The following is a 27,546-nucleotide window of genomic DNA, read 5'->3' as shown; positions in this document are numbered from 1 at the left end:
ATGTACATGCTTTGATCAAAGATGTTGATTTGAGAAGTTGCAGTTTCAGCTGAGTGTCCTGTGTCTACATAATAAATAAGTAAATAAAAAAACTAAACACGAGTAGTTACAACATACAGCATAACTGAACATTAATATCCAACTATATATATGGGACAAAATTGCTAATATGGAAAAAAAAGGGAAAAAAAAGCTTTGGGGTTGCTACAGATTTATGTTAAAAATAATATTCATCCTCTTGGAAAGTGTGCTCAATATATAGAACAGAAGGAACTTCATTGAGACAGCATGACTAACTTGATAAATACAAGAATCCAAATAAATATTTATTGATAATGTCTTAAATAACAGAGGACTGACTTACTGAAGTTTTCATACTTCTGACGCTGCTGGATAAATTACACAAGCAGTGACCTAGGATGATGGGGGCAAGTCAGGGGAAGTTGATGGAAGGCCACACAGAATATGGATAGAGGAGGTGGCAGCATGGTAGGGTATGGGAATATATGTCACACCCCACTGTCACTTAAAATAGTTTCATTTTGTCTGACATAATGCTCAACTTTGTTGTGTTTACCTATGAAACATAAAACTAAACAATTTACACTGCAGATGAATTTTTCTCACCACTCTTTTGGTTTGAACCTGATACATTTTTAAAATATGTATATAACCTGAGCTGCTTTAACACATATACTGACACCAATAGGATGTAAGTAACTACAGAGGGCACTACACAATTTCCTACGAGTCATGTTCATTGTTTTATATTGAAGACGGACACAAATATTATTGTCAGACTTAAATATTCATAATACAGTATTAGTTTCAAAAAATATTTTAATCGGTTACCTGGGGACAGGGAGAAACATCAAAAATATTTTTTTAACTTGTGAACAATCACTGGTTCAAAGGCACTTAAGTTGTAAAGTTCATTGAAAATGTTCTTTTAACATTGTTCTTGAATCTGGTTACAATTCTGCAACTAATTTTCCAAGTAAAAGTGGATTCAACTTTGTACACATAAGCTTCTGGAAGTCAATACCTGTGAGCCTGATACAGGTTGTGTAGTGGAATCCAATCACATGTTTCATTCTCATAATGAGGTTTCTTGTGAATCTTTGGATATGGTGATTCAGGACAGCTTCCAAACTGTAACATGTTTAAATAAAGAGTTTAAAATCAGGACATATTTTACTGGTACTGGTAAGCTTAACTGTTTAATTATTTGCATGTATGTAACTCAAAATTAACTGAAATATTTATTTTATGGGACAGTACCAATATGCACTTGGCATAAAGTGCTTTGGTGGGAATAGATGGTGAAATTCAGTCTGTTACTGTTAGTATGGAACTTTCCTTTTCTACCTTTTTAATATGTTAGAAGATGCTAGTTGCTCACCAGTGCTGCTTGGCTTCAATGAAGCACTGACTGTCGCTGCATTAACAGCCTTAAAAAAGTGCAGTATTCCTTAAACATATGACTTATTGGAAAATTAAGTTAGGTGAATATAGACTGTGATCTGCATTTATTTTATTATGAAACTTTATGTATTACACCAACAGTATGGCCCCACTGGGGTGCTGATTTATCCATAGCACAGCTTCAATCCAACAGGAACAAGGTAGACAATCTGTCTCATAACAAAGTATGCAAAACAACGTTACAACAAGGGGACAAGTGGACTGGAATGGGGTGCCACCCCCCCCCCCACACACACACACAGACAGACAGTGGGAGAGAGAGAGAGAGAGACCATAATCTGCAGTGTTAAAATTCTCTCTCTCTCTCTCTCTCTCTCTCTCCCCCCCCCCCCTCTCTCATAGTCACAAGATGCAACTCTGCAACTCAGCTTGAGATATTCCCTGCCAGTATGCTGTGATCAAAGCCTGCAAACCAATGGCACTGGCTGCTGGGGGCATTGACAGACCATTTGCTGGGTTGTAAAAAGAACTGCACATTCAGTGGTTTATAGCCCCCTCTTTAGATGCATTTATGTGAATTAATAAGACACAAATGGTTTTTGTACAATTTTGGGGTATCCTGTGGCACTATCTAGTATCAAAAGGAAACAAAAAATGAATTTTATTACATGAGACAAAGTTTCATGAAGCTCTTTTGTTGTAAACATGAATAAATAAATAAATGTAAAAACTTTCAGAGGTCATAGATTCCTTTTTCCACTGTGGTTACAAAATGTACGTGATACAGACACTGAAGTAAGAAAAAGTGGTGTCTAGATATAACATATAAAATAACTAGTAAGCATGGTAACACTTTGCAATTTTTAAATAAGTACGGGACTTGGATCTACATCCTAATCTCTCCCCTTCACCCCTCTCTGTTTATCTCCTTCTCACCCCTCCCTCTCTTCATCACATTCTCACCCCCCTCTCTTATCACATCCTCACCCCCTCTCTCTCATCACATCCTGACCCCTCTCTCTGTCCATCTCCACTTACCCTCTCTCTGTCCATCTCCACTTCCCCCTCTCTATTCATTCTCCCCTCCCCCGCCCTGTCTTACCTCTTTCTCTGACCCTGAGTCTCATTTTTTATTATTGTAAACAAAACCTTGATTGAGAATTGAAACTGCTTCAATTGAGTTTGTATATCAGTTGCAACCATTGGTATAAGTGGTATGAGAGACTCTCCAACTGCTGGATCTATGTGGAAAGTATCTTAAATCACAGTGTTTTGCATTGTTTTTATCTGTTATTATGTAGGATTACTAACTGTCACGTGATTCAGATTCCATAGTATTCTAGTTATAGGTTGACAAGCCATTAAATCAACTTTCATATTTTCTGTACAACTGACAGTGAGGAAGAAAATGAAACAGCTCATTGTTCTGCATATTAGTTTTGTTTGAAAATATATTTAAGAAAAAAGAATTTATGTGAGAGTAACACATTTGTGTAATGGTTTACATGCCCTCCCATCATAAGTGAAACAGACAACGAGAAGGAAATATAAACCACAAGTTTTCACAGTACACCATGTCATTTTTTTTCCTGTAGTTGGTTTCAACAGAAACCCGTACATTGTTGTAAAAAAAAGGGAATGAAAAAAAAAAAAAAAAAAGAAAGAAAAGAAACCACCACCATGTATCCTGTGTTCATCTGAATGTTTATTTGAATATTGTGTAAAAGAATGAAATAAACCAGTCAAAAGCTTTTACAGAGTATGGTTAACAATGTTTCCCCTCTCTATAATTTATTTACATATTATATATACACTCCTGGAAATGGAAAAAAGAACACATTGACACCGGTGTGTCAGACCCACCATACTTGCTCCGGACACTGCGAGAGGGCTGTACAAGCAATGATCACACGCACGGCACAGCGGACACACCAGGAACCGCGGTGTTGGCCGTCGAATGGCGCTAGCTGCGCAGCATTTGTGCACCGCCGCCGTCAGTGTCAGCCAGTTTGCCGTGACATACGGAGCTCCATCGCAGTCTTTAACACTGGTAGCATGCCGCGACAGCGTGGGCGTGAATCGTATGTGCAGTTGACGGACTTTGAGCGAGGGCGTATAGTGGGCATGCGGGAGGCCGGGTGGACGTACCGCCGAATTGCTCAACACGTGGGGCGTGAGGTCTCCACAGTACATCGATGTTGTCGCCAGTGGTCGGCGGAAGGTGCACGTGCCCCTCGACCTGGGACCGGACCGCAGCGACGCACGGATGCACGCCAAGACCGTAGGATCCTACGCAGTGCCGTAGGGGACCGCACCGCCACTTCCCAGCAAATTAGGGACACTGTTGCTCCTGGGGTATCGGCGGGGACCAATCGCAACCGTCTCCATGAAGCTGGGCTACGGTCCCGCACACCGTTAGGCCGTCTTCCGCTCATGCCCCAACATCGTGCAGCCCACCTCCAGTGGTGTCGCGACAGGCGTGAATGGAGGGACGAATGGAGACGTGTCGTCTTCAGCGATGAGAGTCGCTTCTGCCTTGGTGCCAATGATGGTCGTATGCGTCTTTGGCGCCGTGCAGGCGAGCGCCACAATCAGGACTGCATACGACCGAGGCACACAGGGCCAACACCCGGCATCATGGTGTGGGGAGCGATCTCCTACACTGGCCGTACACCACTGGTGATCGTCGAGGGGACACTGAATAGTGCACGGTACATCCAAACCGGCATCGAACCCATCGTTCTACCATTCCTAGACCGGCAAGGGAACTTGCTGTTCCAACAGGACAATGCACGTCCGCATGTATCCCGTGCCACCCAACGTGCTCTAGAAGGTGTAAGTCAACTACCCTGGCCAGCAAGATCTCCGGATCTGTCCCCCATTGAGCATGTTTGGGACTGGATGAAGTGTCGTCTCACGTGGTCTGCACGTCCAGCATGAACGCTGGTCCAGCTGAGGCGCCAGGTGGAAATGGCATGGCAAGCCGTTCCACAGGACTACATCCAGCATCTCTACGATCATCTCCATGGGAGAATAGCAGCCTGCATTGCTGCGAAAGGTGGATATACACTGTACTAGTGCCGACATTGTGCATGCTCTGTTGCCTGTGTCTATGTGCCTGTGGTTCTGTCAGTGTGATCATGTGATGTATCTGACCCCAGGAATGTGTCAATAAAGTTTCCCCTTCCTGGGACAATGAATTCACGGTGTTCTTATTTCAATTTCCAGGAGTGTAGAAAAAGAAGAAAAAGAATTTGGACTGGGCATGTATTAAGAAAGAATGACAGACTGGTAAAAACAGTTTTACAAGGTTATGTAGAAGGGAAAAGGAAGCAAGGATGGAAGAGATTTCAGATACTGGATGACGTGATAGACAGTACAACATACAGCAGCCTCAAGAAGGAAGCAATGGATTGCAGAAAATTGGGAGGCAAAGGATATGCCAACATAGCAAAAAACTGATAATGATGATTAAACATATTTAAAAAAACATACAGCCAGAATCCCTCCTAATGTTCAATAAACTACTGCATAAAAATTTAAAGTAAATCAACGACTTTTTGAGATTTTTCTATGTAAGTATATAATGTATATACACGCCTGGAAATGGAAAAAAGAACACATTGACACCGGTGTGTCAGACCCACCATACTTGCTCCGGACACTGCGAGAGGGCTGTACAAGCAATGATCACACGCACGGCACAGCGGACACACCAGGAACTGCGGTGTTGGCCGTCGAATGGCGCTAGCTGCGCAGCATTTGTGCACCGCCGCCGTCACTGTCAGCCAGTTTGCCGTGGCATACGGAGCTCCATCGCAGTATTTAACACTGGTAGCATGCAGCGACAGCGTGGACGTGAACCATATGTGCAGTTGACGGACTTTGAGCGAGGGCGTATAGTGGGCATGCGGGAGGCCGGGTGGACGTACCGCCGAATTGCTCAACACGTGGGGCGTGAGGTCTCCACAGTACATCGATGTTGTCGCCAGTGGTCGGCGGAAGGTGCACGTGCCCGTCGACCTGGGACCGGACCGCAGCGACGCACGGATGCACGCCAAGACCGTAGGATCCTACGCAGTGCTGTAGGGGACCGCACCGCCACTTCCCAGCAAATTAGGGACACTGTTGCTCCTGGGGTATCGGCGAGGACCATTCGCAACCGTCTCCATGAAGCTGGGCTACGGTCCCGCACACCGTTAGGCCGTCTTCCGCTCATGCCCCAACATCGTGCAGCCCGCCTCCAGTGGTGTCGCGACAGGCGTGAATGGAGGGACGAATGGAGACGTGTCGTCTTCAGCGATGAGAGTCGCTTCTGCCTTGGTGCCAATGATGGTCGTATGCGTGTTTGGCGCCGTGCAGGTGAGCGCCACAATCAGGACTGCATACGACCGAGGCACACATGGCCAACACCCCGCATCATGGTGTGGGGAGCGATCTCCTACACTGGCCGTACACCACTGGTGATCGTCGAGGGGACACTGAATAGTGCACAGTACATCCAAACCGTCATCGAACCCATCGTTCTACCATTCCTAGACCGGCAAGGGAACTTGCTGTTCCAACAGGACAATGCACGTCCGCATGTATCCCGTGCCACCCAACGTGCTCTAGAAGGTGTAAGTCAACTACCCTGGCCAGCAAGATCTCAGGATCTGTCCCCCATTGAGCATGTTTGGGACTGGATGAAGCGTCGTCTCACGCGGTCTGCACGTCCAGCACGAACGCTGGTCCAACTGAGGCGCCAGGTGGAAATGGCATGGCAAGCCGTTCCACAGGACTACATCCAGCATTTCTACGATCGTCTCCATGGGAGAATAGCAGCCTGCATTGCTGCGAAAGGTGGACATACACTGTACTAGTGCCGACACTGTGCATGCTCTGTTGCCTGTGTCTATGTGCCTGTGGTTCTGTCAGTGTGATCATGTGATGTATCTGACCCCAGGAATGTGTCAATAAAGTTTCCCCTTCCTGGGACAATGAATTCACGGTGTTTTTATTTCAATTTCTAGGAGTGTATATATATATATCACACACAAAGGGTGGCACATGAAAAACCAGCTCAGAGTAGCAGATTGCTCATTGTCACCTAGCAACTCTTATCTATTATTTTGAAGATATTGCATCTGTTCTGTAGTGTCAGTACAGAAACCACTGCGACTTGGTTAAGCAGATATCCCAGTGAGATGTATCCTCTTCAAGAAAGAATCAGAATAGTGGAGGTGCATGTGTCTATCAGTTCCTGGTGCTTCCATACCAAGAGAGTGCAGTATACAGGATTTAGTGATGAAGTGATATAATACAGGGTCACTTGCAAATGCAAGCTCTGTGTATTTGTACACCTGCTATGATTGCAGATATTCAAACACGAACAGCACGTAAAATGGTGCAACAAGTGAATGTTTCCCGTAGGCCTTGTCAATGTGTTTTACACCATATAGGGATGAAGCCCTAGAAAATGACATGTGTCTAAGAACTCAAGGAGGGAGATAGAGCAAAATGTCTGTATTACTATATGTGGCTATGACAAACAATTGAGAGTGGAATGTTGGATCTGCTGCTGTCTTTCATGAGTGAGGAAGCATAGTTCAGTCTGACAGGTGAACTCCCAGAACACCAGATACTGGTCAACAAAAAATTCCTACATGAGTAATGAGGAACCTCATCACAGAGACAAAAACAGTGTGTGGTGTGCTGTGGCAGCAAGTCAGATTGTGGGTCTCATATTTTTTGAAACAATAATGAAACCTGCTGTGTTTATGAGAATCTCTGAGGAATTTTACACGTGGTTGACTTCCAGTGAGTGTAGGTATGCTGTCTTTCAGCAGGTTGGGGAGACCTGTCACACTTAACATGAGTTGATTGCATGAATTCATCAAAGATTCATAGAAGAAAGGACTGTCAGCAAAGGATTGTGGCTGCTGCATTCACCAGACAAAGCCATTTCTGCCTTTCATCTGTGGAGCAGAAAATTGTACACAAGTAATCCAGTAACATTAGAAAACTTAAAGGATAATATTCACAATGAAATTTTGAGAACTCATGTGCCACAGTTGTGCCAAGTGTACATTAACATGTTAGGGTTTGCACAAAAGTGCAGCAAAGCACAAGGAGGTCATTTTCAGCACCTAATGTTATTTAATGTAAAAGACAAGGTCAATCCACTTTGCATTAGCATATTTCTTTATTATCCAGTTATTATATGTTTATCTACTCGTTGTATCTGCTCATGGCGTACAATTACTTTTGTGTACTTGGTGAACAGTCTGTACTTGGAGCCGGTTCTTAGCGTGCCAGTCTGTGTTATATACATTGGAAAAATATATAGCTTATGTCTGTCCAAATGTTCATTAGGGTATCATGTAAAAGTTTTATGTAAGAGTTATGTAACTATTAAAGATTTTTGATATGTATGTTTACCCTTTATATGTTACATATATATGTTTATGTATGAAAAATATATTTCCCATATATTTCCTACTGTGCATTAGAGTATCGTGCAAAAATTGAAGAAAATTGGTCAACAACTTATTGAGATTTTTAGTAACAATGTTTCTCCATTATATATTTAAATAAATGTACTGTATGTCTGTCCAAATGTTCATTAAGTAAAGTGTAAAAATTTGAAATAAACCAGTCAAAAACTTTTTGAGATTTTTGCTAACAAAACTTTCCTATATATATATATATATATATATATATATATATATATATATATATATATATATATATATATATATATATATATATATAGTTACATATTGAGTATATTGGATGACCAATTGAATGTTCATTAGAGCATCGTGTAAAAATCTGAAGTACAGCTGTCGAGTAAGTTTTGAGATTTTAGATAACAATTTTAAATGATGACTTGTCTTTATACAGAGTGATTCAGGAGGAATGTCACATAATTTGTGAGTTGACTCTACATGTGAAAATAAACCAAAAAAGTCATACAAACATGTGTCTGATTTTTGATTGTTGCAGAACTGGAGCAGGTTGAAGACTACACACATCCATGAATGAATATGATGACAAATGTGAATATTACTTACTGAAATCATGCGCAGGCACTATGGTGGACCAAATGATAGTGGGACAGATGATCAATCCATCCTAAAAGAAGTGTGGGGTTCTCCAACAGATGGTACCACTGTGATGTCACACAAAGGCAACAGCTGTTGTGTACCCAGTGCTGAATTGTGTTGACTTGGTGAAGAGTCCTGAGGTCATGTGCATGTTGTGATTGGGTATTGTTCAACTGAGCAAGTCCCAGTGCATGTGAATACCAACATGCCACACACATTCACCCACGCAATATACACAGACATGTGGTTTGTGTATGGATACTGTAATGGTAGTGCCTGTGCAGCTGTGATAGAGTACCAGAGATGTTTTCCATGATTGACAAATCCCCTGTCCCAATGTATTTCCCAGGGTTTTTCATATGTTATTTGAATCCTGAACACTACCCAGCATACATTTAACATCAGAACATGAGGCCATCCATTTAGTTGAGGAAAGGGAAGACATTAAGTATTAGCTGTCATCTCAATATTCCACAACTGCATGTGTGGCATATATTACATTGTGAAGGCTTCTACCCATTCCATTTGCAGTCTGTACATCTGCATCCAGGTGAGTCACTATGCAGACAATGATTTTGTGACTGTTTGACTGTACATAGAGATGTCATGCAATACACTTTATTTATAGATGAGGCTATGTTTATACATAATGCTATTATGAACACCTGCAGTTCTCACAGATGGCCGATGGAGAACCCACATGACACTAGGAAACAAGATTCTAAGTTAGGTTCCCAGTGAACATCTGGTGTGGTCTGTGTTACTGCCAAATAGCATAAGAGCTGCAGCATATGCACATTTTCTGACAGAAGACCTATCTGCCAATTTTGAGGATGTGAAATTAGGGGACGACAGAAAATGAAGCTGCAGTGTGATGGATCAGTGATTCACTGTGCCAGACAAGTATCTCAGTATCTGAATAACACATTTCCTACATGTTGGATTGACCATGATGGACACATTAACTGGCCTACCAGATCACCTAACCTAATCCCATTAGACTTCTGTTTATGGGGATGTGTACAATACAAAGGTGAATACATGTGAAGAACTTGTTGCTTGCATCACCAACGCTGTTGCCCACATTAAAGTCTGCCAAGATGGTATTCAATGTCCAACACAACATACGCTCCAATTCATTTGCAAGTGCACTGAGACGGGTGGGGAGCTTTTTGGACACCTCTTGTAGGATGGATCAGTCATCTGTCCCACCATTATTTTGTCCACCACAACGCCTACACAGCATTTCGGTAAGTAATACTCAGACTTGTCTTTGCTGTTATCATTCATGGATGTGTTCAACACGCTACAGTTCTGTAATGATGGGGAATTGGACACATGTTCATAAGATTTTCCAATTTGTCAGATGTAAAATCATCTCATAAATTATGTGAAGTTCCTCTTGAATCACCCAGTTTAGTAGCATAGATAATATCACACAAATGGCACAAAAAACAATTATTTTAGTACAAGTCACAAAGTATGTGAACAGTTGCAAAAATGGAAAGAAATATCAGTGTAAATGTGTTGTTTGAGGCTCTACTGATGGACTAGTCGTAGAAATGGTTCACAGGTGTGATGTCAGATGTTGTAGTGAAATACCCGCAATATTGCTTTGGGGCATCTGACTGACATTTTCAGGTGCCGCAAACACACTGCTGAACTGTGAAAATTGGAAATTTGTGGTCTGGTCTTTAGGACCAAACTGCTGAGCTCATCGGTCCCTAAGCCTACACATTATTTAATCTAACTTACTCTAAGGACAACACACACACCCATGGCTGAACTGTGACTGAAGCCTATTTATGACAGTCTACGTAGGAAAAGCAAAGGTGTCAAATTTGGTAGCCAACAGTGAAGGTTTCCTGATTGGTAGTGGGAAGGATGGCTAAGCCACCTATCAGATGACAAACCAAGGACTTCAGTACATGAGCAGAGGCTGTTGTTCCTGCTGTGTGCTGCTGACAGTTGCCTCGGTGCTCTCTGTCATAAGCTGCATGATGGAATATGTGTCCATGCTGACATGTGACCATCATCACCATTGTCTTCTGACAATGTAAGTGTAATCCCTTATATGATGAATGCTTTACCTTAGTGACCAATGCTTTCCCTTAGTGATCAATGTCACTTTAATACTGCCAGCAATGAGTCCCATGCTGTAGTGTGCATTTCACAAGATTTGAGTAATGTGGATTTCCATCACTTCTTTATAAACACTGGCTGGACCTTTTCAAATTGAGACTGTGCTTCACTGAACCTAGACAAACTTTTGAGTTCCATTGGTGGAGGGAAGACTCATTTAATTTTGTTTCTTGGTTAATTTTCCTTTCTCAAAGGAATAACACTGAAGTATGACAAAATGACCACTCCTCTGTGTCCACTTTCTTCTAACTCTTCAGGTTGTCTAGCATGCACCTGATGTAAGGCGTAGCAAATCTCCCATTTGGAATGTCCATTTTGCAGGAATACAGTACTGAGGTAGCACAGTTTATTGTATGAAGTATCTGAATTTTATACGGCTGGTGCTGAGTGGACAAACATCCTAAGCATGCCTCTTTGTTACAAAGGGTGGTGACAGCTGGTTGCCTGCCAGAGTAACTCTGTGTATGTTGGTTTATGGAATGCAGTCCAGCCCAAGTTGCCAATCCTCTTTCTCTGCACCAACATATCCAGGACCAATTTATATAAATTTAATGTTTTAAAAAAGAGAAATTAGATGTTACAAAAAGTGCACCCAGTGATGTAGTGCTCTGGGGCCAGGTTTTAAATCCATCAACTAGAGTGCTCTTTCTCTGATATCTTTCATAAAAACATTAGCTACAATAAGTGACAAGTGACTATATTATCCTTCCAGCTTCTCACCACTGAGCAATGGCACTTGACCACATAAAAAGCCATGAGCATATCAGATGGTGTGAGTTGTAAGTAATTCAGTCCATGAACGAAGTCTTCCGAGTTGCAGACATTGTGCTCATACTCTCTTACTAAAAATCTCAAATACATTGCCAGATGGTTTGGCAACTTGCATGTTGGCACCCTGGTATTACGCAAAATTGATTAAATTGGTATGCTAGTCTTCTGAATTTTAAGCAGTCTGTATAGCCTGGGAGGGACAGGTGCTTGTGGATGTAGTCTACTGGCCTCAACAGAAGAGATCTTGCTGTTCTTGAGGTACCCCAAAGTTCTTTACTGTAGTTTGGCAGTGGGGTCCTTATGCCATAAGCGTACATGAGTGTATGTAATAGTGTAGGCAGCTGTTACTCATATTACAGAACTAATGAACCTTTTAGAATTCACACAACTATAGTTAAATTCGACAATAATTTATACAAGTAAACAAATAGTCTGTCAAGTGGATCAAACCCATCCAGGTTGCTAGCTGAAATTTGTATAAACAATTTAGAAGACAAGATTCTGGATTCTGAGCACCATACCATCAATAACATTATTTTCTATTATAGATGTGTAAATGACATCACTTTAATCAGTTATAGAAAAGACCATATCAGTGAGTCAAACTAACTGCTCCACAGCTCCCTTGAAAATACAAGGTTCGCAGTAGAGAACTGAGTAGATGACAGCATAAATTTCTTACACCTGGTCTTAGAATAACAAATACCAATAGCAAAGTTATTAGAAACTTATCACAACAAGCACTACTATCTACAATACTTTTTGTCATCCCACAGTCCACAAAATGAGGGCACTCCTGTATTGGTCCATGCATGACAGTGCACATATCACTATGTTCCAATAAGCTGCACATGAAAATGTGATTTTTCACAGAGTCATACCTTGTTTTCTAGTGATCACATAGATAAGGGGTCAAGTGTTTTTGATGGACCTTGATCTAGAGACCAATTGTATACCTATCAGAAGGATGACCATACTGCAGATATCCTACAGAACAGGTTAAAAATTTAAATATTGCACACATCCTTCAGCCCAGCAAATACCATGATTTTTGGATATGAAACATGCCAATTGCAAGGATGGAAACATCTGTAATTTCCATCCATGGTAAATTGTCAAACTTTTTACCATATCTTCTTAAGTTGATGATCTCTGGAATATTTGAAACTTTTTAGAATATCATAATCCATTACTGAGATCCAAAGTGATACCACTTATGCAAATAAAATGCGTAATATCCAGTCTGAGGCATAAATGTAGTTTTCATTGACATAGTGAACACATGGCAAAGGTTCTAGTTTTAGCACAAGGATCCTGAGATCACCAAACTATGTTTTTAGACAGCATTTTTTTACCAAAAAACTCTGACACATGTCTCTGTATACTGTGCACTTCACACTTATACATATATGCCCATAGTGGTACTGCAGTGAGGAAAAAATGGGTCAAAAGGTCTTTACAGGCATGAAAATGACTTAAAATGACAGCCAAAAATTATGTAAAACTGAAAAGACTGAAAATTAAGTAAAATATGTCTAATAAGTGTATGTGCACAAAATCTCCCTGCAGTGGCAAGCTCCACATGTCTCGCCTAGTGGGGCGCTGTAAGGTGACAGCACATTCATGTTGCTGTATAAGCTAGAGTCTAGGATTCACTGTTAGTGGCTGCATTTGTGTTGGGAGAATCATTTTGCAATTTGTTTTGATCTTCTGATGACTTTATTAGGCATTAAATGACAAGTGTCATCTGCAAACAACAATGTTTACATTTATTTGCAAATACCTTTACTAATGTTTCACATGTAATGGAATGCAGATGATAATCTATCATCATTGTCCTGAGTTCATTGTTGCCCTTGTATTATTTTATATAAGAAATATACTATGCTGTATCAGGGAAAAGAAGGAAACCAGTGGAAATGCTCCTATTGGAGCCAAAACAGGCAAATATTTTCCTCTTTAAAAGACTCTGATAGTAAAGTGGGGAATCAGTTGCCCCAATCCTCATTGTATCTTCCTCACCAAAAATTTTTGCTTGCAAACATAGAGTCAGAGACAGTAGAAGAGAGAGGAGACTGTGATGGTGGAGGAGAGGCAGTGGCTGTGAAAGAGAAAGAGAGATGGATGAATGAAGACAATAGCAGTGAGAGCAAAAGGGAGAGGAGGGAGTAAAAATGAAACGTAGAGATGAGTAGTGACAATACAGAGACATGGCGGCGGGGGAGGGGGGGGGGGGGTCTGGACCCACACAGACCAGCGAATTTTAACATGTAGGTACAGCAGAGGGCGCATTTTGGACAAAAACTTTAAACATGTGGATGTACAGGAAAAGATAATTGGACCCACAGGTTTTGTGAGCTGCCAAGGCATGGTGGAAACAGTGGCAGTGAGAAAGAGAGACAAAAGGAGACATGTACGTGAGAGAGTAAACAGTGGCAATGAGATATGCTGTAAATCAATGGGAGGAAAAGGAGATTTGGGGGGGGGGGGGGGGGACAGAAACTGTGTGGCAGTAAGAAGAAGATGCTGCATATGAACGCTTAACTGCAAAGAGATACTGTGTAAATGGACGTAGAATGTTCTGTGTTAAAAGAGCATGAATATGTTTACATGTAAAAACTTTTTATGGGGAAGGTAGAGTGAGGATTGAGGCTGCTGTCTTCCCACTTTTCTGCCAGAGTCTTTTAAAGAGGAACGTATTTACCTTTTTGGGCTCCAAGAGAAGCATTTTTCCACTGGAACTGTTAATGTAATACTCCAACTATCACCCTTGGGAGTTACATTCAACAAGAAATGGAAATAATAAAACAAACAGCCATAGATAATGACTACAGAAGCTCCAAACAAGATATACTGAGAAATGACGAAAACAAAGCATACAGAACAATATCTTATAACCCCCCCACCAATCATTTTAATACTGCCTTTTCCTTCTTCCAAGGAAAAGCCATTTGTTTTCTGTTAGGCATTCAGACTAAAGTACAATATGACAGCTAAAAGGGGGATCTTACTCCCAAGGAATATGTGCGTACCTAATTAGCCCTGACCGTGTACCTAGTGGCATATGCCTTCTCACTCCTTTCCTCATCCTGAACAAAAATCTTTAGTTTATTATCATTAATGTGAAGGGGTGGCTAAGGTAATGACTATATATTGAATCACCACCTTTTTATTATTCAAGCAAATAATATCACACTTACATTCCTACTGCCCAAGTTCTTTCATACTAAGAAGCACTTTCTATTTATCTCACAGAGGTAGCCATTGCCCCTATGGCGCACATAACTGGGCACTAGCTCCTCCATTTCATCTTATCACTTTCCTTGCTAACGTTAGAGTGCCTCCCTGCGCTCCACTACCGCACTTCTAGAATGATGGGAATTTCACGAATCAACAGTGCTTCTTCCGAGAGGCAGTGGCATGTAAGGGTAAAGTTGATACTGAAACAGTGTTGTTGATAACCTTACAAGGGGTATCACCTACAAATAAACCCATGATATGGCAATGGGCACTTGCATGACACCATCCTAAGCAAACCTATTTGTGGACTATCTAGAGAAATCCTACCTAGCTGCCCAGAATATTAACCTCTCATAAGGTGCAGTTTCACTGGTGACACCACCGTGATTTGAATGAAATTATGCAGCCCTTCTCAGACCAACATGCCAGCTTCCTGCATGGCCACCTCTTCCTAACAGATGTGTACACAACTACCTCCATCCACATAAAACCTACCAACTATGAACGACACCTCCACTCTCACAATGCCAGAAGCCTAACCACTCACTGTCACCACATCTCTAGTGGTGAATAGCCCCTCTCCAAATATGTCAAGAGTCTTACCAAGACTTTTGCAGTCTGAAGCTACACTCCCCACCTTGTCCAGAAACAGCTCTCCTCAACCTTGCATTCCCTGACACCTATCATTACCCACATACCCACTGAACAACTGAGTCATGTTCTTCACCACAGGTTAATTACCCCTTGTGCCCTGAAATAAAAAATATCCTCCCCACCCACCCCACAGTGGTGTTCTGCCACCCAACCGATCTGTGCAATATTCTCGGCTGTCTTTACACCACTCCTGCTCCCATGTCCTTGTCGCATGGCTCACTGCCTTGTAATAGACCTAGGTGCAAGACCTGTCTGATATACACTCTCAGTACCACTCCACTGCAGTCCTGTCATAGGCATCTCCTATCTCATCACAGGCAGGACCACCTGTGAAAACCACCACATGGTCTACCAGCTTAGCTGCAACCACTGTGTGTCATTTTACTTACATGAGCATGACAGCTAAAAACCTGGTCATCTGCAAAAGTGGCTACCACCAAGCTGTGGTCGAGAGAGGTGGACCCCCTTGCTGAGCATGCCACACTACAAAATATGCTTGATTTCTGTGACTGCTTCACAGTCTTTCCATCTGGATTCTTCCAGCAATACGAGCTTCTTGGAATTGAATTCTTGCAACATATCCTTCATTCCCATAACCCCATGAGCCTCAACCTTTATTAGTCACTGTCCTCCACTTGCTTTTATCCACCACCTTACTCCCATCGCCCCCTCTGTCCAACAGCCTCCAAAGGTATTGGACACATCTTGATATTACAATTTAAGAACAACAAAAATAAAGTAATGCACATATACAGATATTTACAGACATGCAGGTCTAGGGTGACAAGGATGAGCCACACAGTTGGCTTTGGCCTTATACTAGGAACCACCCCAGTATTTTCCTGAAATAATTTAGGGAAACTATGGAAAACCGAAATCAGGATGGCTGGATGAAGACAGGAATACAAGGCCACTCCATTTAAAATAGTGCTATTTCATTCAGTTTTTTGGTTTACCACTAGCGTATAATACTGTTTTACAACTACGTTATTAAATAATGATAAAAGGCTAATGCTATATTGTTCATTCATTTCTCACTCCCAGTCACTGCACACACTATACACACATTGTTTCCTAACACTACGCACACTGTCAGCTGATGTCAGCACTACTTTGTGCACTGCTACTTCCCATTCGCTAACCTGAAAAACTGGGTCAGCATTCCTCTATAACAAATGAGGTGTTGAGCTTAGAAAGAAAATAAGGTGTTATTGTTACACGCAGCTTAGCTTTGGGAGTAAGTTGTCCCAGAAAAGGAAAAAAGGAGGGCTAGGATAGTATTTTTTATTATCATTATTATTACATTTTTTACCAAACCCCTACTCTGTGTTATCTAACTAATCCTTTAATGTATGGAGTGTTCGGGTTAACAGGTGCTTTCTCACAGCCTTTTTCTAAATAAGTATGCTTTAGCAATTTCTCATCTCCTTTGGCAATCCCTTCCTCTCATTGCTCCTTTTTTACACTTTCTACCCACTCCAACTGACATCATTGCTCATTGCAGGGCCTTAGCACCTGGAGGCAAAAGTTGCATTCTAAGTGTGAATCACGTTAAGTGTTTGTATTTTGTCTATATCTACATAATATATACTCTGCAAACAACTGTGAAGTGCATGGAAAGTGTACGTCCCATGAACTAGTTATTATATCTTTTTCCCTTTCCATTCAAGTAAGGAGCTAGGGAAGAATGATGGTTTCAATACCTTTGTGTGTGCTGGAATTAATCTAATCTCATCCTTACAATCCCCATGGAGTAGTACATAGGTGACTGTAATCTTTTTCAGGATAGTTTACATCTGCTACTCATTGCCTCTTCTATGCGGTGAGTAGCAATCTGTACATTTCAATTTCGTTTTCCTATTTGTTTATATTATTTAAAATGTTATCTATGTGTTACCTTAACCATTTCTTCCATATAGCAAGTAACAGATCTAAGCCTAACAATCCACTGCTCTGTCATTATCAACTCCCCCCGCCCCCCTTACAAACATAAATACAAATAAATGTATCACTGGGAGCAACAGTATTATTTCATATCTTCTGCAGAGTTTATTATCTCTAATCTACTGCATTTTTCTTACTTCAAGTATATACGATGTAAACATGAAAGAAAAAGAATATGTGATTACTTGAGAGAATTTGTAGACAGTGATATGTATAGTCCCTGGGTGTCGAAATCCAGCTGGCTGAGCATGCCAATCAAAGGTCCCCTCATATTTCATTTCCTTGCAAACTACAACAATGCTGCCATTACGTATTATTAGAACAAAAAAGAAAAAAAACCTGATTATGCTCCTAAACGACGCCATTACAACATATGATCCATATTTCTGGTGAAGAATAACATGAACTGTTTCAAAACTACTGCACAAAATGCCAATAGTTCAGCTGCAACATTTCAAAACTACAATGTGATCTGGGCACTGAGAGGAGGACCATAAAATTGATTCATCTCTGTTCTCACTACTGCTTTACTCATTCATTTCATTATAATTCATAACAATAGCATGAGATACAGTAGAAATCAATGATTTAAATACTTGTTAGGCACATCATGTGTAATTTGTAAAATCAAATGCCCTAAGAGATTGCAGACATCTTTTGAACAAAGCTGACATCACTTGCTCATCCTGCCTATTGTGTGTAATAGACTGGATACGTATCACAGCTAATTTTATAGACAGCTGAGCTCTTTAAGGGGGGCATGCATTGGTTTCAGATTATGAATAAGATTATTTTTTGGACTATTGTTAGTAAAAAATACTTGTTTTCAACAGTACTTGTTTTGGAGGAGATGTTGAATCCTAAAACTGGTGTCACAATTTTTTTCTTTCCATTAAATTTGTTATTAGAAGTCTCAAGAGTGGGGATTCTGTTATTGGTTTTATTTCTGAAATTACGTCTGCTTGCTTGGCTGGGTGGTAACGTGTTGGTATTTTGATAACAATGTAAGTCTTTAATTTCACTAATGAGATTTTGAGTGTTGGAAAATGAATAATTATTTTGAAAGTCTACTCACCAAGCAGTGGCAGAACATACACAAAAAATATGTTTGTAATTAGGCAGGCTTTTGAAGCTAGTGGCTTCTTCTTCAGGCAGAAAGATTGAAGGGGAAGGAAGAGAGGTGAAGGGAAAGCACTAGAGAGATCTAGAAAAAGGGGTAGATTTTGGAAAAGCCACCCTGAACCGTGGGTCACTGGAGACTTACCACATGGGATGAGAAGGAAAGCTTGCCTAATTACAAGCTTCTTCGATGTGTCTGTCCTGTCGCTGCTTGGAGAGTAGATTTTTTTTATCTATCCAATTAAATTATTTTGTGAACATTTTCGTTGTAATATTATGAAAAGGATAGATTTCTACTCATCATATTGAGGAGGTGTTGAGTTGCAGACAGGCACTCGAGACACTGTTGAACATTTAAGTGTTTAGCCAAAAGGCCTTCTTCAGAAATAAAAGAGGCACACATGTTCACAAAAGTATGACTCATGTACACATGACCACTGTCTCCTTCCACTTTGGCTCAACTGCAACTGTGCATGATGTGAACAGTAACCTGGGGTGGGGAGAGGGAAGTATAGCAGGACAGGGGTGTGGACTGGTGTAGTGCTGCGTGTGAGTGTGTGCAGGACAGTGGTCAGTACAGGACAGGGGCTTTTAAAGAAGCAGAAAAGGAAGAGGGGCGAAGAAAAAAGTAGAGAAGAGGAAAAGATTAGTGACTGCATTAGCAGAACAGAAGGCATTGTAGTGCTGGATTGGGATGAGGTAAGGTGCTGGTAGGTGGAGGGCAGACACTAGCAAACCCTCCCCCCTCCTGCCCCCAGTTTTGGGAATGAAGGGCATGCTGCAGGGAGAGTCCCCACATGTGCATTTAGAAAGCTAGTGTTGGTAGAAAGAATCCAGATGGTGCAGGCTGTGAAGCAGTCATTGAAGTAAAGCACATTGTGTTGGGCAGAAACTGGGCAGTCCAGTTGTCTCTCGAGCACAGTTTGGCAGTGGCTGTTCATGTGCACAGACAGCTTGCTCCTGTAGAAAGCAGCACAGTGGTTGCAACTTAATTTGCAGATTGCATGGCTGCTATCAAGGGAAGCCCTACCTCTGATGGGATAGGAGATGCCTGTTACAGGACTGGAGTAGTTGGTGGTGGTGGTGGGTGGTGGTGGTGGTGGTAAGATGTATGGGACAGGTCCTGTATCTAGGTCTATTGCAAGGATATGAGCCATGAGGCAAGGGGTTTAGAGCAGGAATGGTGTAAGGACAGACAAGGATATTGTGTAGGTTGATTGGCAGTGGAATATTACTATAGAAGAAGTGGGAAATGTAGAGGGTAGGATATTCCTCATTTCAGGGCAGCCTCATTTCAAGGCACCCTGAAAGAGAATGTGATACAGCTGCTCCAGTCCTGGGCAGCATTGGGTCATGAAGGGAGTGCTCCTTTGTGGCCAGATGGTGGGAATGTGGTAGCTGACTGGAGAGACAGTGCACAAGATACATGTTTCCATTGGGTGGGTAATTACAGTCTATGAAGGCCTCACTGAGAACCTTGGCATATTTATATAAGGACTATTCATCACTACAGATGCAATGACCATGGGTGAGTGGGCTGTACGGAAGGGAATTCTTGGTATGGAATGTGTAACAGCTGTCGATGTTGAGGTGTTGTTGGTGGTTGGTAGGTCTGATGTGGACGGAGGTACTGCTGTAGCTATCCTTGAAGCAGAGGTCAACATCAAGTAAGTATACTCTAATTTTTGAATACAGATAATGATACAACTGTGTGACGGACCTCAGAAAGTAAGACGTGTGTTACAAAAATCACTATAATGAATTTCTGAGTCAATTTTGGAACCCACATATTTCATTAAAGCTATTTCTTGAATTTTCTTACCAAGCTCTTATTCAGTGATTTTATGTTCATACACAACGAAAATCTTTCTGACATCTTTATGGTTATGATGTTGTATCTCTTGTTTCTTGACCATGTCACTTAGAATTATAAATAATGAACTTTCCTTTTCAGCACTGCTTAATGAGGAGGACCAGACTTAATTTTCTTTCATTTGCAACTGTATTCTTACAATAAATACGTTGCGATACTTTGCAGCTGACACTTTACCATTTCCATAATACAATCACTTTTGTTTATCATTCAAAACTGACTTTTGGTGTAGCAACTTCACTTCTGCTCACGAAAATATCTCAAACATTGTAATATAATAAAATTCATAAGACTTCACCTAACAATATGTCCCCCCCAGTAGCTGAGAGGTCAGTGCGACAGAATGTCAATCCTAAGGGCCCGGGTTCAATTCCTGGCTGGTTCGAAGATTTTCTCGGCTCAGGACTGGGTGTTGTACTAATCATCATCATTTCATCCCCAACAACGTGCAAGTCGTCAAAGTGGCATCAAATCAAAATATTTGCACCCAGTGAACGGTCTACCCAACAGGAGGCCCCAGTCACATGACATTTTTTTAAATCTAGTAATATGTCTAATTTATAAGCCTCTACAATGAAATATATATTGCCTCTCAATAATTATTCTCAAAGATGAATTGTTGATGCTCAAGGCACAGCAAATTTGGGATCTTCTAGCATTTGTTAGGATGAATTTCGTAATTTTAAATATCAGCATATGGCAGGTGTCACACACTTAATACAATACATTATGTTCATCACCCTGTCTGCTATAAGAAATACTAGCTCTCTTATGGACTATCGCAAACAGAAGTTATCTCTGTTATATACCTATGCTTCACAGAGATTTTGAACAGTTACATTTATGAGATTCTTTTATATATTTTAAAATTTTACTTATATCTAAAATTTTCCTTTATCATTTGGTCCAGGGATAGGAAAATCATTACTATGGCCCATTTCTTTTAAGGTACAGGTCTGTTCAAAAATTTCATATAACCTAACTTACATACTAGAAACAAAGTGAAAGAAAAATATAGGAAATACAATAGTAAGTCCGGATGTAAGTTCCTGCTTCTAAGTTTAAATACTCACATGATACAGTTTGCACAGCGGGTAGATAAAAAATCTACTCAACAAGCGGTGGCAGAACACACACATGAAAGAAGGGTATGATGAGGCGAGTTTTCAGTGCCAGTGGCTCCTTCTTCACACAGAAGGGTTGAAGGTATGGAAGAGGGGTGAAGGAAAAGGAGTGGAGAGGTCTAGGAAAATGAGTAGATTTTTGAAAAGTCACCCAGAACCACGTGTCAAGGGAGACTTATCAGACAAGATGAACAGGAAAGACTGATTTCTGGGACCTGCACTGGATGAGATTTGAAAACCTGAGAGCTTAAAGGTGGAAGACAGGATAATATGCAAGACAGAGATTACTGCTAAAACATCATGTACAAGTTAATAAGAGTGAAGAGCTAAGAGCATTGTATGTAAAAGAGGTGGGAGGAGGATGGCAAAAAACAGACAGGTAATAAAATGAAAGATGCAGAAAACTAAAATAGAGTGAAGAAAGGAGTAGTTACTGTGAAGCATTGTTGAGATGGAAAAAAATTAAAGTAGATTAAGGCCAGGCGGGTGACGAGGACAAAGGACATGTTACAGCATTAGTTCCAACCTGTGTAGTTCCGAGAAACTGGTGTCTGGAGGAAGAATCCAAATGGTGAGTGTTTTGAAACGGGCACCGAGGTCACGATTGTCATGTTGTATAGCATGCTCTGCAACTGGATAATGTTTGTTACCAGCACACACCCTCTACCTATGCCCATTCATCCTAACTGATAATTTGGTGGTAGTCATGACAATGTAAAAGGCCAAACAGTGTTTACATAACAGCCGGTATGTGAAGTGTCGTTTCACAGGTGAGATTCCCTTTGATAGTATACATATTGTCAGTTACAGGGCTGGTGTAGGTGGTTGTAGGACGGGGTATAGGGCCAGTTTTGCAGTAGGGACTATCACAGGTGTAGGAGCCACAGAGTAGGGAGATGGATGCAGAAGGAACATAGAATCTGACAAGAATATTCCAGAGATTGGGAGGGTGACAAAAAGTTGGGAGGGTGACAAAAAGCTATTCCAGGAGCGGTGGGCAAAATCTCAGACAGACTGGATCTCATTTTAAGGCATGATTTTAGGAAGTCTTGGCCTTGTTGAAGTAGCCAATTAAATACAATCCAGACCAGGATACTAATTGGGGACCAGGCAAGTGCTCTGAAGTTTTTTTGAAGGAACAGCAGTACCAGGATTGGATGTGATGGTGTGGGAAATCTGCTATTGAACTAGACTTTTGGGGTACTTATGTCCGGTGAAAATGGAGGCGAGAATCATGGTATATTGCTGTAAAGAGTCTGCATATGAACAAATATGTTTGCCTCAAATACCAAGGCTGTAGGGGAGGGGGGCATTGACATGGAAAGGATAGCAACTGTCAAAATGTAAGGACTGTTACACATTAGTATGTTTAATGAGGACAGAAGTGTGTAGCTGGCCTTGTGTGAGAATGAGATCAACACCAAGGAAAGTGCCATGGGATTTGGAATAGAGCCATGTGAAATTTAATTGGGAGAAGGTATTCAGAGATTCCAGAGTTTTAACAGGTCAGCATCACAATGAATCCACATGGTAAAGATGTCATCAATGTATCTAAACCAAGCCAGGAACTGTAGAGTTATGGATCCCAGGAAAGCCACCTACAAGCAACCCATGAAAACGTTGGCAAAGGAAGGAGCCATCCTGGTTCCCATGGCCGTATTCCTGATGTGTTTGTATTTCTGCCCTTCAAAGGTGCAGTAGTTGTTGGTAAGTATAAAGTTGATTAAGGTAAGTACAAAGGATATCAGAGGTTTGAAATAAGGTAGGCGCACTGACTGAGGAAATGTTCAGCAGCAGCCAGGCCTTGTACATGGGGGATGTTGGTACAGGGGGAGGAGGCATCAATTGTGAGAAGCACACCATTGGTCATTCAGTATTATATCCTGGTCTGGCATGTATTAATCAGCTACTTTGACAACACCATGATGTCCTAAAATCATGCCCTAAAATGAGACCCATCCTGTCTGAGATTTTGCCCACCACACCTAGAATAGTTTTTATCACCCTCCCAATCTCTGTAATGTTCTTGTCAGACCCTATGCTCCTTCTGCACCCATCTCCCTAACCTATGGCTCCTACCTGTGTAAACGTCCCCACAGCAAGACTTGCCCTATGCACCCTTTTACAACCACCTATAGCAGCCATATAACTGGCAAAATATGTACTATCAAAGGGAGAGCCAACCAGGAAATGACATGTCATATACCAGCTGTTATGTAGACACTGTTTGGCCTTTATATCCACATGACTACCACCATATTATCAATTAGGATGAATGGGCATAGGCAGAAGGTGTTTACTGGCAACACACAATACCCTGTTGCAGAGCATGCTCTATAACATGACAATCATGATCTTGGTGCCTTTTTCACCACACGCACCATCTGGATTGTTCCCCAGACACGTTTCTCAGTACTTCACAGGAGAGAACTAGCACTATGTCATGTCCTTGGTTCTTGCCACCCACATGGTCTTAATCTACATTAATTTTTTCCAGCTCAACAATTCTTCACAGTAACTACTCCTTTCTTCACTCCATTTTAGTTTTCTACATCTTTCACTTTCTTACCTGTATATTTTTCGCCATCCCCCTCCCACCTCTGTTACGTACAATGCACATAGCTTTTTACTCTTATTACCTCTTACACAATGTTTTAGCAGTAATCTCTGTCTTGCGTATTAACCTGTCTTCCAACTTTAAGCTCTTAGGTTTTCTAATTTTGTCCAATCAGTCCCTAACAATCATTCTTTCCTTCTCATCCTGTCCGGTATGTCTCCCCTGACCTGCACTTTTGGGTGACTTTTCAAAGGTTTACCTCTTTTCCTAGACCAGTCCTTTGCCTTCACACCTCTTCCTTCCCCTTCACCCCTTCTGCCTGAAGAAGGAGCCACTGGCCCCGAAAGCTTGCCTAATTATAACCTTCTTTTATGTGTGTTTTCTGCAGCCGCTTGGCTAGTAGATTTATCCATCCAATTTCATTATATTGTCAAAAATCGATCATTTTAATTGTTATAGTTTACACAGTGTGTTCAATCCAGTGTTTATCTGCTACAAGTCTCTTTACCTTCACCCTCAAAAGCACTTTTTGGATTATTGTCGTTCATGGTGCTTTCTCAACTCTCATTGTTGAGTATAGTCTCTCCATTCTCAGTGTTGGTTGCCTCATCAATCTGAATGGATAGTATCTGTTGAACAGGTTGGTGCCTTGTCAGCATCAGGAGGAACTATTCCATCCTAAGATGTATGACAGCTTGTGTGGAGTTAAAAAGCTGAAGAGTTCCCAAGCACAGAACATTTTTTTTAACTGTTGTCTTCTGTGCTCAGAAAGTTCCTTAAAATGAGCATTCATGTGTCATTTAGTGTGTATCAGCAGTTTTTTTTCTAATGACACTGAACCGTTTGCACTTTCTGTACATTGAAGTACTACATAACTTATTGGTGCCTGTCTCAAAACTTCTGAATGAGGTGGTGTATGAGTGTCCTGCTGAGCTGACCTAAGGTCTCTCTAAGTTGGTTGAGAGTGATCGGGTGCTTACGTCTAGCAAACAACAGTTCCTCAAAGGGCAGCAGCTTGGTGGGGAGGCGTGGCTGTGAGTCATTAATACCTTCTGGGAGATTACTGATCCAGAGTGCATGTCCCGGTCTCATAACTTGGCTGATAAAGGTGTTGGCAGTAGGAGAAGGCAGTTTTCCTTGCCCATGCAATTGATTACCTGCAGCAACAGAGGCAGGGTAGAGCGGCACAAAAATGAGGACTTATCTGGTGACAATTGCCTTCAATGCTGCAGAACTGGTAGTAACCTGCAGTGCAAGTCCCCTATGATAAGACAGGTTTTTTCCCTTAGCTACATTTCTGAATCTGAATTCAGGCTGTGGTTGAAGATGTTTTCCCTGTGTGTTCTGCACAAATCATTATTATTAATGAGAGAGAGTGTAATGTATTCTTGGGCAAGAACTGATTCCTTTTAACTGAATTAAATGAGCCCATTGAGGCGTTTTGTTTAGTTAAAATCAAGTACACAGAGTTCAGAGACTATTTTCTCTTAGGCTATTGACTGGAAAATTAAGACACAGCACAGGACTAGTTGTTGAAGTGCGTGCATGAGAAATTTTACGCCTTTTAATCACTAGGAGCAGATTATTTGTTGTTAAATCATTACTGCCCATTATATGAGTAGTTCAATGAAGAGGGCATCATTGTTTGATTGCGACTCATATGTGTTGGTCTTTTGTCCACTGTTCTCATGATCTATAATTACCTGACCTGAACTAATTGTTACGTTTCCATCTATATTGGTTGAGTTCTTGCAAATTTGTTACTTATCCTTTTCCACTTTTTGGGTTTACATATTGTTGTAGTTCTTAGGTGTTTGTATAATTCAGAGTGTAAGATGCCTTTTGAGATTGCTGTAATCTGGTATCACTGAAATTCTTGAAACTGTTTAAGGCATTGTTAATAATGAAATTTGGTATCTGGGCCTTCAAAAAATAAATAAATGTCTTCTCTGGTACAAACATTAAATTCATTTTCTAGGATCTAACCTCTTCCAGCTCTTTGCAAGCTGTCCCATTTCACTCCACATAGCACTACGGCATTTACCCATGTGCCTTTTGACACAGTCTTTGCTTATAGCTTTAGATCACTCACACTTTTCTTCATTCTTGAACATTAATTTCCCATGAGTACATTACAATATATCATATGCAGTACAAGAATTACAACCAAAATACTATTTTCAACATAATTACATATAGGTATACATTTAAGAACAGACACATAAAAATAATAATACAAATATACACTTCTACCTTACAGGCAAAGGCAGGTTTCCCCATCCCAATGGCCACATCTGCGTGCCATAAGTCAGGATCCTGTACCTTCACAGACAAATTAGCAGACTCATTTGAATCCATTGTATTTCACTACAGGGTATACAACTTTTCATGAGGTTCAGTATAAGAGACTGTATACTACAGAGATCAGATGGAATACAAAAGAGACAAAACTATTTCAACATGAAGTTACTTTGTACCATCAACCAGGGCTTACCTGATTGTCAACACTTCGCTTATGCAGGCTGTCCAGCATCTCATGGCACCCATGTGGCAATTCAATAGTATGTTTTGTTATTATCGGTCCTTGCGTGTTGCACTATAATGTGTGACACGAGTACTTTCTTGTATCTTTTAAAGGTGAGCTTCTATAATGAGGCTTTTGATTTCTTTACTTTTCTTTTCTTCTTCTTCTTCTTCTTTTCTTTTTTTTTCCCCCAATATACCTGTATTTTCCCGGTACAACTAACTATTTCTCATTTAGGTATTGATTCATCTATCAACCGAATGTTCACTAATCAATGTAATCATTGATGTGTTCATTGTTTTCAGCAAATGTAGCTAAGACACCTTTGTATACTCAATTCTTTTTATAGCTTCTTGTCATAACATTGTATAAGATTAATGTTTTTGCGCATACGAGGAGGTATGAAAGTTTAGAGTACATTAGTAACTGGAATGGCATTTTGTATTTTTTCAAGACTAAGTAAAATATTCTTTCTGCCTCTAATAGTAGTCACATTTCTTTTTCCATAGATAGGTAAATATACTGATATAGCAAGGTTTCTTAATTGTTATTTCCCATTCATAAAACAGTTTCACACAAAATACTTACAACTACACTGCAAGAGGGTTCCACAACCGATTCCTCTACCTTAATCATACACTTCCTTCATAGAAAGTGGAACATGCAAAGCATCATTTTAATCATCTTTATCAAACAAAATTTATTTAATTAACTAGCTAGATTCTGGTTTCCTTCAGGTGAACCAGTTGTTCATACGTTCATACTCATTCATAAAAAGGGTTCCTGTTGTTGTTGTGGTCTTCAGTCCTGAGACTGGTTTGATGCAGCTCTCCATGCTACTCTATCCTGTGCAAGCTGCTTCATCTCCCAGTACCTACTGCAACCTACATCCTTCTGAATTTGTTTAGTGTATTCATCTCTTGGTCCCCCTCTACTATTTTTACCCTCCACGCTTCCCTCGAATACTAAATTGGTGATCCCTTGATACCTCAGAACATGTCCTACCAACCAATCCCTTCTTCTAGTCAAGTTGTGCCACAAACTTCTCTTCTCCCAAATCCTATTCAATATCTCCTCATTAGTTA

The 27,546-nt window shown here is 40.9% G+C and overlaps 1 protein-coding gene across 1 annotated transcript in view; it reads right to left on the bottom strand.

Annotated features, from left to right (window-relative positions):
- Positions 1–975: 975 nt before the first annotated feature.
- Positions 976–27,546, bottom strand: part of LOC126234805 (Down syndrome cell adhesion molecule-like protein Dscam2) — a 222,741-nt gene continuing 196,170 nt past the window's right edge. Inside the window, exon 7 of the mRNA XM_049943552.1 lies at positions 976–1,152. Within this exon, the coding sequence (XP_049799509.1) occupies positions 1,039–1,152 (114 nt within the window). The 3' untranslated portion in view covers positions 976–1,038. The remainder of the gene's footprint in view (positions 1,153–27,546) is intronic.

Source organism: Schistocerca nitens, chromosome 2 (assembly GCF_023898315.1).
Source record: "Schistocerca nitens isolate TAMUIC-IGC-003100 chromosome 2, iqSchNite1.1, whole genome shotgun sequence".
Classification (NCBI taxonomy): domain Eukaryota; kingdom Metazoa; phylum Arthropoda; class Insecta; order Orthoptera; family Acrididae; genus Schistocerca; species Schistocerca nitens.
Note: the sequence above shows the minus strand (reverse complement) of the source record. Positions and strands in the feature narration are given on the sequence as shown.